The sequence below is a fragment of the Pocillopora damicornis genome, chromosome 7 (genome assembly GCF_964200805.1).
Source record: "Pocillopora damicornis chromosome 7, jaPocDami1.2, whole genome shotgun sequence".
Taxonomy (NCBI): domain Eukaryota; kingdom Metazoa; phylum Cnidaria; class Anthozoa; order Scleractinia; family Pocilloporidae; genus Pocillopora; species Pocillopora damicornis.
Genome location: NC_142676.1, coordinates 14542631 through 14558039, shown reverse-complemented (window position 1 = coordinate 14558039; position 15409 = coordinate 14542631). Strand labels below are relative to the sequence as shown.

Genomic DNA, 15409 nt, shown 5'->3' with positions numbered 1-15409 from the left:
TTGCAGTAGGGTGTCTGTCGTAGGTAGCATGGTTCGTGTCCTGCGATTGGGCAGACGTTGCACCGGACTCCTGCCAATTCCTTGAGAGGGAGTGTTCCTCACCGCAAGGAATACAAGGTATTAATCTTCTTGAGTCTTCTCTGTTTTGCGCAAGATGCTCTTTGCTGCTTTTACGGCAGCCTCCACTTTTCCATTTGACTGACCATGATGTGGTGAGCTGAGAGTGTGTTAAATTTTAGGCACAGAAGGAAGTAGTGAGTGAATTTTCGAAATTGGTCAGCACTGAAGTTTGTCCCACTGTCAGAGTTGAGTGTCGTCTGTATTCCGAATCTCGCAAAGTGTGCCTTTAGCTTCCTTATGGTAGTTGTGGCTTTGGTGTTCTCTAGTCTGTCGATCTCCCAATAGTTGCTGTAATAGTCGACAGTTGTGCCGGGGTATCGTGAGCTGTGTCACGCTGTTGGTATTGTCACATTTATCGTTGTAACATATTCCGTTCCCAATACTATTCCTTATAACGTGTTCAACGGCTCCTCTCGTAACTTAACACCGAGTCACACAACGCGTGTCGCTTTCATGAGTTAATCGTTGGCTTTTTCTCGAGACGTGAGCTTGGGCCACCTGTGGTCTAAATAGCTGGAAAAAAGTTCGGTGGAACAACTGCAGAGACAATGGGTTGACTTAGGTTGTAAGGTTTGTGGATTGTAGATAAAATAAGATGCACAAATTTGTAAGAGTGGTGATGGTGAGACTTTGCAGGCAGTTCTTGTTTAGCTAGAAGATTGTCAATCGTATTTTTGACAATGTTTTGGTTGATGAAAGTGAGATCTTTGTCAATATTTTTCATAAAAAGTGGGCGTCAGAAAGTTGCCGCAAAGCTGCTTTTTGGTAGAGGTCGGCCTTTCTCGGTCTCTTTGATAATAGTCTTGTGGTTATCGGCTAAAATTGTTTAAATTGATGATAAAAGTATGCAACTTTGCCAAAACTCTTATAACCCTAAGACTAACATTCTGTGGTATAGAGCCAATCCGAAATTAACGTCTGAAGACTAGAACCACGCATGTCAAAAATTCGCTAACATGGAAGCGAGGCTGAGAATGAAAATTCTTCTTAAACGACATTGCTCAGAAAAATTTGCGACAAAAGCCTTCAAACATAACCACCGAGTCATTTACTTTACATTTGTATTCATCTTATGCCATTACGGTACTATCCTCTTTGATATTTATTATAATGTTTGGGTTCCCAGTGGTTAAACATTAAATATACATGTTTACATTATTTTCTGAATCACGATTGGTAAAACTTGTTTATCTTAATGTCTTTTATGACATTCTCTTCTGTTATTTTGGTAAAATTAATCAGCTATTACAAATAAGCTTTGGTAAACGGATTTGAGATGCCTGTGGTAAATTGTTTAGCTACATTTCTCTGAACGGCGCTTCAGCTGAAATCCTAAAATGTTCTCCTATGTAACCAAAATTCAACAAACCATTGATGTAATGCATAATTCTTAGTCGATCTACTCTAGTCGTTAGTGACACCGTTGTAAACATTTATGGCTGTTAGAAGTTGCCGTCACAGTAGCACAAACCAGTGCATGCCAAATTAACCTTTAAGCACTTGCATCTTCCTCTACATGAGGCTCTGCATCCGCATCGAATGAGTTGGTGACAAGATTCCTTTGTTTGCGGTAGAGCTGTTCAGAATGGTGTCCATGCGTTGTTGAGCCGCTGCCACCCCCAATCTGATGGGCTCAGAAGCACTGGCTGAAAAAGGAGGGCCTCAAACGTAGCTTCCTTGGAACACCACTCTTTTGACGTGCTGTTCAAGTGAGGCTATAGTGGGAGGGATGCTGTCAAAGTTCTTAGACCTCTTTGAAAAGTGCTTTTGTCGCGCTTCGTTTATTTTCGTAAGGCTGCTTTACGGTCATATGTAAGGACGACAAACTTCTCAAGCACAGCCATGCACTCCCCTGTGATCTCTTGTGGTAATGCTTTGAGGACTTTTAGCACTGGTGTTAGTTGAGGAAATACGTTCCACACGTCCCGAGCCGTTTTTTTTCCACACCCTCCAAAAAAAAAAAAAGTATCACACCCAGTTGGCGCATGGAACATTGATAGGGTCGAGGCTTTATCAGGACCCAGGGACATTGTTATGGCAAGTGCAGGGGTATTCCGCACATTCTTTCCAGATCCATAGGTGATCCAGAGTTCATCTGTTGGAAGAGTGCTAGCCACTGAAATAGCAAGTACAACAACATCCGTATCATTGTTTCTAATTCTATTTCGTCGATGTCCGCTTGAGGCTGCATCAAGTACATGGACCATAAGGCGAGTATCCTCCTCTTCATGTTTGCAAGGTAGAAGTAAGCGCATCTCCGTTCTTTCAGTACTCGATAAGATACCCTCGCCATAGGTAGAGTAGATGCTCTTACCCTCGAGAATCTTCAGTGAAACCATCTTAAATAAGATGAATATAAATATTTATGATTAAGCCACTCGCAGAAAGCCTTTCCAGTCAGCAGGAATCCTTGTTGATGCTGGTATATTGCGCCCTTGTTCAGAGCCTCTCTTTTCTCATAATGATCTCTTCAGTGAATCATCCTGATAGACATCCCAGAATAAGTCATCAATCCTCGTCGTTTCCAGGTGTTTGAGGATGAAAGGGCCTTACACGGTACTTAAGTGTTCATCAAACGAGCGTGCTGTTCTTGGCTATAGCATCCGCACAACAGCAGTTCCATCAAGAATAACTGCATCAGCGACTGGTTGAGTTGCGATCTGTGCTGATGTGCTGGGCAAACACAGCACCAAATCTGCCATCTATCCTCCTCTTAGCTGACCAAGCTGCGGAAGTGATGGCGGCCATGCTTGGTTCTCATACTTAAAGATATCTTCCAAGTTTCCAACACGAATTTGACAAGCTATGTAAAGCCGCAAAAATAAAGCACAGTCCTCCTTCAAAACTTCCACTTTCCCTTTGTCTTTTAAAACGGTCTTTCTGTTCGTCGACGTGAAAGTGGGAAGATTATTCTTCTTCTTGAGTGGTTGTTTAACAGTCTTGCTTCTCTCGACGAACCGCTCATTGGCAAACGAATTGGACCGTTTCTCGCCAATTTTTGTAACTTTGCCAAAAGTTTTGACCACCATATTATACATTATATCCCAGATAGAGATCGCCATCAGGTTTCCTTTACCTTCTAGGTACCGGCTGCCAAGTTTTTGAATGAAGATAGTGTATTCAGTATATCTTTGCAGAATACATTCTGGACACCTGACTTCTGCTCATGATAGTCATTTTCATCTGTTTGATTGTTGCTATCTTCGAACTCTTGAATCATCCTGGAGAGCTCAGGAACTGCCATCATCCATCTTCTCAAAGCTGATGGATTCTCCATGAGACCAACTGCGCCTCCTTCCCTTTAACATTAGCATTCTCCTGCTCGTTCGCAGGATGCGCACTAGCAGGAGATAGTCTTACCCCGAGGGTAAGAGCATCTACTCTACCTATGACGATGGTTTCCTATCGAGAACTGAAAGAACGGAGATGGGCTTATTTGTGCCTTGCTCGCATGAAGAGGCAGATACTCGCCTTATGGTCCATATACTTGATGCAGCCTTGACGCATGGGGGCCAAACCTTCTTTTGTTAGTCAGTGCTTCCAAGCCCATCAGACTGGGTGTGGCAGCAGCTCAACAATTCATGATCACCATTCTGGACAGATCTTCCGCAAGCAAAGGAATCTTGTCACCAGCTCATTCGATGCAGATGCAGAGCCTCATATAGAGGACGATGCAAGTGCTTAAAGACTAATTTGGTATGCACTGGTTTGTGCAACTGTGACGGCAACCTCTAATAGCCCTTAATATTTACGACGGTGTCACTAACGACGAGAGTAGATCGACTACGCGTATATCAATCGTTTGTTGAATTTTGGTTACATAGGAGAACATTTTAGGATTTCACCTATAGTGCCGTTTAGAGAAATGTAGCTGAAAATTTTACCACAGGCATCCCAAATCTGTTTACCAAAGCTTATTTGTAATAGCTGGTTAATTTTACTAAAGTAACAAAAGAGAATGTCAAATCAAGCAAAGACATAAGCTTTATGTTTCTAAGATAAACGAGTGTTACCAACCATGATTCAGAAAATAATGTAAACAGGTATATTTAATGTTTAATTACAGGGAACCCAACCATTATGATAAATATCAAAGAGGATAGTACCGTAATGGCATAAGATGAATACGAATGGATAGAAAATGACTCGGTGGTTATGTTTGAAGGCTTTTGTCGCAAATGTTTCTAAGAAATGTCGTTTAAGAGGATTTTTAAGAGGATTTTTTCATTCTCAACCTCGCTTCCATGTTAGCGAATTTTCAGAAGTTAATTATTTGGATTGGCCCTAAATCAGAAAATGTCTTAGGGTCATGAGTGTTGTGGCAAAGTTTCATGCTTTTATCATCAATTTGAACAATTCAGTGTTTTTTTGGTCGATAACAGCTGGACTATAATACTGTCTTTGTGTTTCTTTTAGAATTTTTAGTGCCGACCACTCTTCCGGAGAAAGGTTCCAAAATTTGGTGTTACAATTGAATTTAAGTTTGAACATGTTCTGACGACACTCCTTGATAAAAAGTGAAAAAATATGCGAACTGGCCCTCCAGGGAAGTCCACGAAGGCTTTCGAATCTGAAGTGTTTTGGACGTATCTTTTGCCCCATTCACACCAATGCTTAAACATGTTTAAAAGTTGTTTTGTTAAACACAGTTTAATTTTTTTTTCTTCATAGAAACTATTTAACCGAATATTTTTGACTTGAATGTAGCACATTGGAAATGCAAGTTAGCTAGTACTTGAATGCAATGGAAAATCAAGTTTTTCAGTTCTCTGTTTATAATTTTCATTCAATGAAAACCAGTTTAACAAAACATGTTTTGCTGGTGTGAATGGGGTATTTGTTAGGTTTGTTAACATCATCCTCTTTGTTATGGAAAAAGGCTTTTACTTCAACACGGCGAAGGAATTTTTTAACGTCTTCGGAGTACATTTTTGTGTGGTCTACGGTGTTCAAAATTAAAAGAAATGTAGATATTCATTATTTATATTCACTAAGACATTCGTCCTCTTGAAAGTAGAGACGAATTGTTACCTTCAGAGTTTGTTCGCTCACGATTTTTGTCTACTACTGTGAACGGCTAATTATTGGCTCGTCATTCTTGGTGACCGTCACACAACGTACTTGTCACATCATGACCTCTATGCGCGCGTTCATGGATTTTTCCATCGTCATCAGTGAGTGAAGGCGTCTTTGTGGGTGTATTTGTGCATGAAATACATATGGAACGGCTAATTATCCTGGCCAATTACAAACCAACTGAGAGTGTCCTGCGAATTCGAACTGGAGGAAGGTCTGATGAGTGCAGTTGATGGTAAGTTTTGATCTTTATCAATTCTCGCGTTGAAGGTGAACGTTATTCTTTCATCCGATCACGCTTCGAATTCTACTTGAAATGTACTGATATACATGTAGTATGGAGAGATTGTTCGTTGGTCACTTCTGGTCTAATGATCTTGATCAGCTTGTGCAAATGTTTCGGTTGTCGCGTAAAGCTATTTCTTTCATTTCCTAACATTGGCAAGTTGGTTATTTGGTTGCGAAGAATTCCTAGACACTCCCCAGACGACCTTCCAACTATCAAAGTTTGAAACTGGGGCCAACGAAACTTCAACTCAATGGAAGAGATCTGAAGGTACATTAGCATCGACAACGAAATGGCACGACGACGACGGGAGAGAGTAAAATTTTCCCGCGCGAGCGTTCTGCGCATGTGCGATGTTGTCAAAACGTCGTTCAAACTTCGTTGACGACTGAATCTGAGCAGGTTTTCGTCCTGGTGAAAACGTAGGTAAACAACAAAATTTTTACATGCTGATAATTATCCATTTCCCCCTTTTGATGTAATGATTGTTTGATGTATTATTTGCGGACCAGCGGAAGTCAAATGTTCAATAGTTAGCGATTTTTAACAAACTAAAATGACTTTCCTTTCAGAAGCATCCGAAACCATGGCCGGCCACATTTCTACAGATGAGCAAGGACCAGTTCAAAAGAAATATAAGACTTTCAGTATCTCTTTAAGGAGAATTTCGGGATATTTGAAACCATGTTCTTCTTATTTTAGACCTGCATATCATCGTGCTAATTTTAAGTTGCTCTTCAAGGTATAAATCTTCAGTTTTGGTACTACAAAATCTATTTTCATGTTCTTTTGACAGCAAGTAAATCCAGGTATTTTGTTTGGACAGAAGGCCATGATGTCTTGATGCTTTGTGAAGCTGTAACGAGCAAACCTTACAATTTTAAACCGAAAAGCAGCGAGAGAGACAAAGTATGGGAAAGCATTGCTGCCTATTTGAATTATCTGATGAGTCCAGCGCTCAGGGTTACAGCTAGGGCAGTGAGAGAACTGGAACAGGTTAAGCAAACTTATGGATCATGTCTCCATATCTGCATGGGTATGAAAGCCACTTTAGCAGCATGCAGAGACCTTCTAGTCCATCACAAACAGAGCGCTGACTGCAGGTAGTTGTGTCAGGGATTTGCAAAACTCCTTCAGAATTCATATCTCATTTTCCACAGCAAAACTCTGCAAAACTCTTAGACTCATCAACCTCTTCAGGTCAAAAGGTACATATGAATTGTATGGAAAGTTGAGGTTTTTTGATGCATAGAGGTCGATTTTGGACGTTTCTGAAAGCCATAACAAGAGCAACTAGTCAGAGAACCAAAACTTGTTGTTGCCTCAAAACAACACACTGCTTAACTTTTGTTTTTTGTGCCGAGAATGAAACCCTTGACCCAATCCTCCTTGGGTAATGAATGTTGTTGTCGTGCATTTCATTGGCAATGCTTAAGGTCCCTAAGTTTAAGACAAATGCTTACACATAACTCTTTTATTCTACCCTAAATTATTTAACATAGAAATTGTATCCTACAAAATCTTGAAAACCCACTTCCAGCAGGGAAATGTATAATTATAACAAGTTTTAAATATAGAAGTGATCCTTGCGGTTATGAACACTACTGAACTAGTAGTAGAAATAAGGCCTGAAAAAAATTCAGGGCCATTTGTGGCCTCTAATAACAGTACGATTCATCAGGGCAAACCTCCTCTGATGCCTTTCCTATTCCTTAGGCAGGAATCAGTCACAACCCAATAATCATGCTATAATCTTTCCTGATCAACAGAAATTATCTCAACACAATTTCCCTAAGCTAAGCATATTTTTCTTTGTGAAGTAGAAGTTTGATCTCAACTCCTGTGACATTCTACCCTTCCAGTTTGGAAGGAAGAAAAACTTTTGTACCAGGTACACTGCAAAATTCTTCTCTGAAGTAGACTTTGATTGAAGCATGAAAATTGTAGAATCATTTATGGTATATTCCTGGATGACTGATGGCACTTGTATATGCGGCTCTTGTGTATAGGCAACACTGTTTCCCTAGAGACAGCAGGGTAGAAATGATTGGGATGGGTTTTAAGGACTCCAATCAGAGTGCCAAGATGTTCCAGTGCTTGTTTTTGCTGCTCAGAAATATTATTTAAATATTCCAGTTCTGCATGTATAGTTGAGAATCAGGTATGCTCTCCAAGAGAGCAAATGGCATATTATGCCTTATTGGCAACAGGAATAGGGTGAGCCATCTGACTCCCACTGAAGGAAGTGTTGGGGGAGTTTGTGGAGTTGTTTGAAGTGAAGATGATGCTGGTACTCTATGTGGCTCAATTTTTGGCTGAAATCAGTGATAAAAATGGAGTTGAAACAAAGGCTGGTGAAGCTGGTGACAGTGTAGTTGGTAGTGGTAGAGTCTCAAAAGTAGATGGCTGGTAAGGTTGAACTGACTGGACTGTTCTGTAAAGATGGACCAGGTGCTGGTGGTAGATACACTGAAATTACGGTGGCTTCAACCAACTAAACAAATTGTTATGAGAAAAGACATACAGTACATGTACATGTAGCACATGGACGTAGCCCTTGTTCTTCACTGTGAAGAACTAGGTTTAGTGGGAAATAAAAAATGGACCTATGTGTAGTTTCTAAACCAATCACCTAGTTCTAAAACGTAGTCACAATAATTTACTTCTAGATTACACACAATGTAAACAAGTCATTATAGAAAATTAACCATTTATGGTGGCAACAATAACTTGAGATAACAAAGCAAAGTGTACCACAGTTACATCTAATGTCAATCATTGATCATTTCCTGAATTAAAATTTGCAAAAACTGTCATTGTTAGTGATTGTCTTGGCTTGCTGTCATCTATGGTGAATCACTTTTTCATAGCCACAAGCTATTGGTGCAAAAGTTACATGCTTCATTTCTTTTGTTTGTTTCACATCTAAAGGTGGGATATTATTGATATGATCAGTCAAAGACTTTACAGACTCCCTCTTGTGTTAAGGTATGTTACTTGTTGCATGTATTGTTGAAAGATTTGATGGTTTTTTTAAATGCATGTGCAATTAGCAAGATAAAAATGACGTTGCTGAGAATGAGTTCTCTTGTGGGGAGTAAGTAAGGAACCTACACTGTTGCTTTTTCTCTTCCAGATATTAGTTTTCTTTTTTGGTCCTCTTGCATACACAACAAATTATATCTCGGACTGACTAAAAAACTACAATCAATTGTTCCTTTATCTCATGGACACACCTTGATCAATTGTTAGCTGATTGACTGTAAAGATCTTTCAGGCAAAAGATAGACAAACTCATTCATTAGAGCAGACAGAGTGTATGCTGGATTTCTGGCCAGATATTCCACAATCACTACATCAATATCAGCTTAAACCAATACCAATTATCCTGTTTCTGACACTCTCTTTCATGGATTCCCTTTAAAGTTATTTCATGGCTAATTGGGGACAATAATGTTGTTTTGCCTTTGAACCTCAGTCATTTCCTGTATTTCTTCAAACTCTCTGAAGACTTGCAGATCTTTTATGAGCGGTTCTGTCAGAATAGATGATCAACATTTACTAAAATTTACTTTGTTCTTTGGAAGTTATTCTATATCTTATTCCTGAGAAGTTATTACGTGAGGGTAACCGGAGAGAGATTCTTTACCTGCAGGCATTTTTTTTTCTCCTGATTTGGCAACTAAGTGGGAGGTCACAGTCCCAGTTCCTTGTGTGAGAAAAAATGGACGAGATCACGGTGAGATGCTTGTTTCTTGAGGTAAAATTCTGTCTACTTGAGGTCAAAAGGGAAAGATTTGATTGTGATCCTAGCAAATACTTGTATAAAAACTTGAAAGGTTCTCACAAGAAAACAATCCTATGTCTTTAAAAATGTATGGCTACATTAAATGTACACTTAGATCAAGGTGGAATACTCACAGTATCAAGTCCATACATAAAATGAGAACTAACTGGCATTCAATAAGATCAAAATTGTATTGAAAACCATTGAGTTTTAAAATTTTTGGGTTATTTTGTATCTTCATATAGGTGATAAATTAGGAAAGATGAACATTGAAAAGCATATCTTTAAGTATTGACATTGTTTTCTGGTAATTTCCCAAATGGTGAGTACAGGAGTGTAACTCATTAAAGCAACTATGCAAACTACCAGCTTTCTAATGATAAAGAGAAAATCCTTGTCCTTCTATGCTCTATGTTGATCCTATTAAAACAATACAAGCGCCATATTGTCCAGCAGATGTTGCATTTGGACTAAATCTAGGACAGATGTGTTGCAATGAGTTGTGTATTTTAAAATATCACAATTTGAAAGGAATAAGGTACTCTCGTGACTCAAAACAAGTAATACATATTTTAAATCAACTTTGCTGTACTTTATCACAACTGACAAGACAATCATATTTACTGCTAACTGGATCACTAACTAATGTAATGCTCACAGAATCAGATAAAAATTACCAGCTGTAATACAGTGCAAGCTATAGTGGTAATGTCCATGGTTAGTCTACCATTGAGGGATATGAATACTGTGTAGGCTTAAAAAGAGGTTTTGAGCCATTGTAACCAGTTGAATACAGATCATTTGTTTTGGCAATTGGTTGTTCTACTGCTGCTACTGTTTATTTTCCTGGTGATGGCCATTTTAAAGTGTTTGACACTCAAGCAAGAGATATTTATGGTAACTGTCATCCTCAAGGGACTTTTGTACTGTTAGATAATTATATCTGGACCAGCAATAAATAGAATTTTGGGCAATCAAGAAGAACAGGCCTGGATATTCAGGATTTAATGGCAGAACAGAAAACTACAGTTCAGTGTTTTTAAAACACAAATTTGATCCAAAATAAAACAAAAACATAGTGAAATAGTCCACTTTCATTCGTCCAAGGGTATCCTTGTTAACATTGGCACTTGTAAGACAGACATAAGACTTAAAAATCCTTTGTACATTCAGTAAACACACTTCACATTTTCCTTTGACAAAACTGATACCTGATATAGTTTAGCATGAGGTCTGGCATAATCTGGGTTAATATATCAAATGTCTCTTGCCAATCATCAAAATGTTTCTCATTCACTGGAACAATATCAACTAAAGACAACTTAGTGCTATACTTTCAAAGTTGATTAGAAATTACTGAAGTGTATGGACTTAAAGGTTTGCATAAAGGTATTTACAGAAATAGATTTTGCAGAATATTTGTTATTCTTTATTACAATAAACCAATCAGAGCAGAGCAAAGACAATGCTCATTTACATATATGATTTTATGGTTTGAAAATTAGAATCTTTGACATTAGTGGAAAGCATGGAAGAATGATGGGATTTATTGGAAGTGCCTTCAGTTTGGTAGGAAACAGTTGAAAAAAATGAATTAAGATTGGGAATTGTTGACTCAAGAGTACAGTGCATATGGAGGTCTCAAGTAATGAGGTCCTGACAAGTGGCTCATAAAAGTGAAGGTACTCATAATTTTTGTATTCATGTGACCCTCTTTTGACAAATAAATTTTTGTCATTTATATTTTTGCCATTAGGTCGAATGATTAGGTTGCATTTTTCATGTCATCCACCAGTGCAGAGGCAGTCAGTCAATGGCACTCTTTTACCCTTCACCTCATGGCTCCAATGGTCCTTATCCCTACAATGTACTGTACTGTGGGTGGAGAGGTATTGCTGGCTGAGGGAGTGATTTCACTCTTGCTTTAAGGGTTCCCTAGTTCTCTGGTAGATTTTCCCTAGAATGTCCATGTTATAAGTTCAGGGCCCCTCTGTTGGCTGTTGCCTATTTAGCACAGCTGCTGGCTGTCAGGTTTTCTTCAAGGCATTCCAGGCAAACACTGATCGCCATTGTTAAGGGGGGGGGGGGGGGCTCCTATCACTACCGGCCTTTCTGTTATAAAATGCTGACTTCTTTTTTGTCTCCTCTGGTTAGCTTCTTGGTAAAGGTCATCATTTAATGTGTTAGGATTTTAGTGTGCTTTGGCTACTTGGAAGCGTTGGCAGTTTATGTTCAAACAGTAACTTGTGGGGTGATGGGATCTAGTCACCAAGTGGAGTTGTGCCATATGTCTACAAGGCTGTGTGAGCGCATTCATTCTACTTGAGTGCCTTCCTCAAGAGTGATTTGCAGGTCTCAATTGTTCTTTCTGCCAGACTGTGTGATGGTGGTATGGATCTTGTCTGTCTGGATGGCTGTTAAGGGCATAAAGTGCATTTCTTGAGTTTGCTGCCCCTTTGTTTGAGGTAAAGGATCCAAGCAATACAGCGATGGGTTCAGTGTTGCTTATTTCTTCATCATATGTGTAGACACCATAATTGTCATTCATGGGGTAGTCATCTTCTTGGTGGATGTTTAGGCCCTGGTACTCTGGACCACTCACAATGTGGTAAACCTTTTGAAAATGTTGCTGCATGCACACTTTTGCATAGTGGCAAGTCTTGGCTGAACCTTTTTGAGTTTGGTCACCCTGCAGAGGTTGATGTTGGAAGCTCTGTTTTAGTGGGTCAAGTATGCAGATTCTCATTGAACAGTGTAAAAAGCAGATTTCTCATCACCTTTCGAAATTTTCTTTATTTGTGCTGTTGTGCTTTCATCAACTTTTGCAAGGTCATATACTTGTTCTATGGTCGGCCCATTGCCAAGTGGTATTTTGTCTTTGTGTACCTTATCAGACACCATGCCAAATACCACTGTACCTCGGAGGGTATTTTCTTCAGCAGAAGGATTGTATCTGCCATCTTCTACTAACGGTTGCGCTTTGGTGACAAACGCCACCAGTGGTCTATTTCCCTGCTTCAGGCAATTGAAGTTGGCATCTGTTAAGGATTTAATTACTTTCTGGTAGTGCTCTAAGTAACTAATGTCCTCAAAATTGTTCACCTGGAGGACCCAGTATCTTCTGAGGATCCCACTTCTGACTCCATGTCATAAAGTAGAGTCCGGAGACAAGTATGAGTTTTCTTGAAATCTACTTTATTTGCCATGAGTTCAAGCAAACAGGTGATTGCAAAACGCTAAGGGCGTGCATGCCCCTATATGGCCTGTCCTACTACTCGTACTGTGACAGTGTTCATTCCCAAAATGATGATGATCTAGACTAACTGCTAGAAAAAGGTTTTGTCATGCACAAGAGATTTGGACGATTTGGCTGAACATCCAAATGCATCCATAAACATTTCGTGTTCTTTGGTGGAGGTGTGCATTAACCATTAACATTTTCACGGCATTTGGACTTGGCCATTCTCTTTGGGTCTCCTGAGGATCTCCATTAGATTCACTTTTCTCTCTGATTGTTAAACTGTCACTTCTTTTTCTCATAATAAAGCTTAACTGGTACTGTGTCAATCCATAATTAATGATTAATGTTTAACTAAAGATGAATGAATAAATTGTTTTTTTTTTAAGTTATTGTAAAAGTGTACGCTCATATTTAACTTAAACAGTGATCCATTCACATGCGCAGGTTTAGAACTCTATTTGATTACTTTTGGTCAATTTGCGCCTTTGGGTTTCTACTAATACATTTAATAATGAAAATTGCCAACGGAAAAGTTGTGTATTCAACTTTTACTATTTACAACATTACAAAGAGAAAACAATGATTCATGTGTTTGTTTTTAACTGAAAAATTTAGCAACCGTGAAAACAGTTGTTCCTACAGTAATTTTTAATTTCTTTAAACAGAAACTTGAAAATGTATAGCTCAAGATTAGACTCATGAATATGTTTTGCAAAGCCATTGATACAAACGATGAAAAGCTGAAGGTACATAATTACAAAATTGTTCTTTAAGCAGATCTTACAAGCAATCCGTATTTACTTGTGTATAAGTAGACCTTTTATGAGAAAAAATCAGCCCAAAAAATCACCCTCGACTTCTACAAGTCGTACACGATGACCTGACCCAAGCAATCCAAGAAATTAAATGAATTTGTTCAAGTTTTGTCAGTTTTCAGCGCAATCTTCGTCAACAAAAAAGTTTGAAATAAATTTTAAGTGGCCTAAACACAAAGCTATATATTGTTGTATCACATTTCTTCTCTCTCACATTTTTTCTCACAGCTTCACTGCTGTTTACGACACTGAACTTCCTTTTTCATCAAACAATTGTAGTAGCTTAGTGACCTGACAAATGCTGTTGTCTTGCACTGTCTTAATTGTTATGCTTGATCCTTTGAAGCTCTTTGGTGTTCCCTTACCCTAATGTGACCAAGGCAGGTTCTGATGTTGTTATTTGAACAATGAGACAGACTTCTGGCCACAAATGAATTTATTTATATAGAAAAGTACTAAAACAGAAGAGAGAGACTGATAGCTAAAAGAAATAAATAACAAATAGCAAATCACTAACAAATAATTTACAATAAAATAATGAAAATAAAACAACTAGTAAAAGTACAATAGATTGTCATGGCAATGCACTGAATTTAACAAACAAGACAATTTCAAAGTATTACACGACAGAACAGTGCTCATTGTGTGACACTTAATAAAATACTAATCCTCTTATCCAAACATATAACTATTGAATAGTGAGCTATTCTTAGAACTGAACATAAAATAAATGAAAACAAGTTAATACTGATATAACAATAGCTCAAAACAACATAATATTAAACAAAATTAATCTCAATAGCATTTTCATATTTTCCCTTTGACATAAAACTAGGAAAACTGGCAACATATTCTGTGACAGGACAACATCTGTCATTATTCATGAACTAAACAATGAAAACTACAATGAAATATCCGATTTCACCAATGAACTCATTCTACTACAGTATTGCATAACATGTCTAGTGAATGAAAGGTACAGATTAATACAATGTTCTGAAATCTGACTACACTCTAGACAAATTTTAAACATAAATTAACTAAGGATTCAAGCAAAGACTAGACAATTAGATTGAGATAAGTACCTCTGAACTTTATTATTCTTGAACTTAAACTCTAAGACATAATAACAAGGTCAAATGTGACATAACAAATCCTCAGTCAAATAGGTCACCAACTTGCGGTTACAATGGAGTTACTTTTTGTGACCAAGAGGTCCTGAGCTTGTAAGTGCAGGTCTTTACACTCTGAACTACTGAATTAAGCTAACAAACTGTACTTTTTCTATGAGGAATCAAACAATAGCAGGAAATTCTTATGATTTTGAAGCTAGGTGTGATAGTGTGAGATACAGGAAATTTATGATGCAAATGCTGTGTGGGATGATTTGATTACCAACAGTAAATAGTTTCTGCAGATGTAACTCTAAAACTAGGAGTTCTCATTGAGAAGTGAGTGCTGCCGTTAGAGATGTTTGACTGCAAATATGACAATGAGAATTTCAAAAAAAATAAAACGTATTTTATTTGCAAATGGTTACATATTCTTTGCGAATATAATATAGTTGTAGTAGTTGCTAAAATTGACAACAAATATATCGGTTAACGAAAACAGAAGGTATAACGAAAAGCATTTACTAACGCAACGATAATAACTGATTGTTAGAACGATTATTGACAAGACCTTTTGTCTATCAAGTGCAAATGTTAAATATACTAAATACTTGGCTTAAGAACTTACTTAGAACAGTTACTCTGTGTTATAACGGCAATAAGGGCTTAATGAACTTATCCTTATAATGATAAGTGACACTGTAACACAACGGATTAGACTGTATTTCATCTAACAATGTTTAGCTATATTTGAAGCCTTTTTATCATTATGAAAAACACTAAATATGGGGTCTGAGAATGTTAGTGACTACTTTGGAACGTTTATTGTACGTTACTACTATGTCTTTTAAGCCTAGTAAGACCTTTACAAAGTCGTTCTTAGAAGGATTAATGACACCTTCTGTTGAAAACAACTGTGAGATAACTTTGTTAAAAAGTGTAAGAGTTAACCTGTCCTTCTTTGGTGTGGTT

The 15409-nt window shown here is 38.0% G+C and overlaps 1 protein-coding gene and 1 long non-coding RNA gene across 3 annotated transcripts in view; one reads left to right on the top strand and one right to left on the bottom strand.

Moving 5' to 3' along the window:
- Positions 1 to 5266: 5266 nt before the first annotated feature.
- Positions 5267 to 7049, top strand: LOC149042736 (uncharacterized). The gene is made up of 3 exons (XR_016188761.1): positions 5267 to 5431; positions 5643 to 5908; positions 6055 to 7049. It is a non-coding gene; the product is annotated as an uncharacterized LOC149042736 (long non-coding RNA).
- A 7781-nt stretch (positions 7050 to 14830) lies between these two features.
- Positions 14831 to 15409, bottom strand: part of LOC149042733 (uncharacterized) — a 7811-nt gene continuing 7232 nt past the window's right edge. For both annotated transcript variants that reach the window (XM_089213464.1, XM_089213463.1), the window contains one exon: positions 14831 to 15409. This exon is cut by the window's right edge. In XM_089213464.1, coding sequence (XP_089069590.1) covers positions 15217 to 15409 — 193 coding nt within the window. In that variant the 3' untranslated portion in view covers positions 14831 to 15216.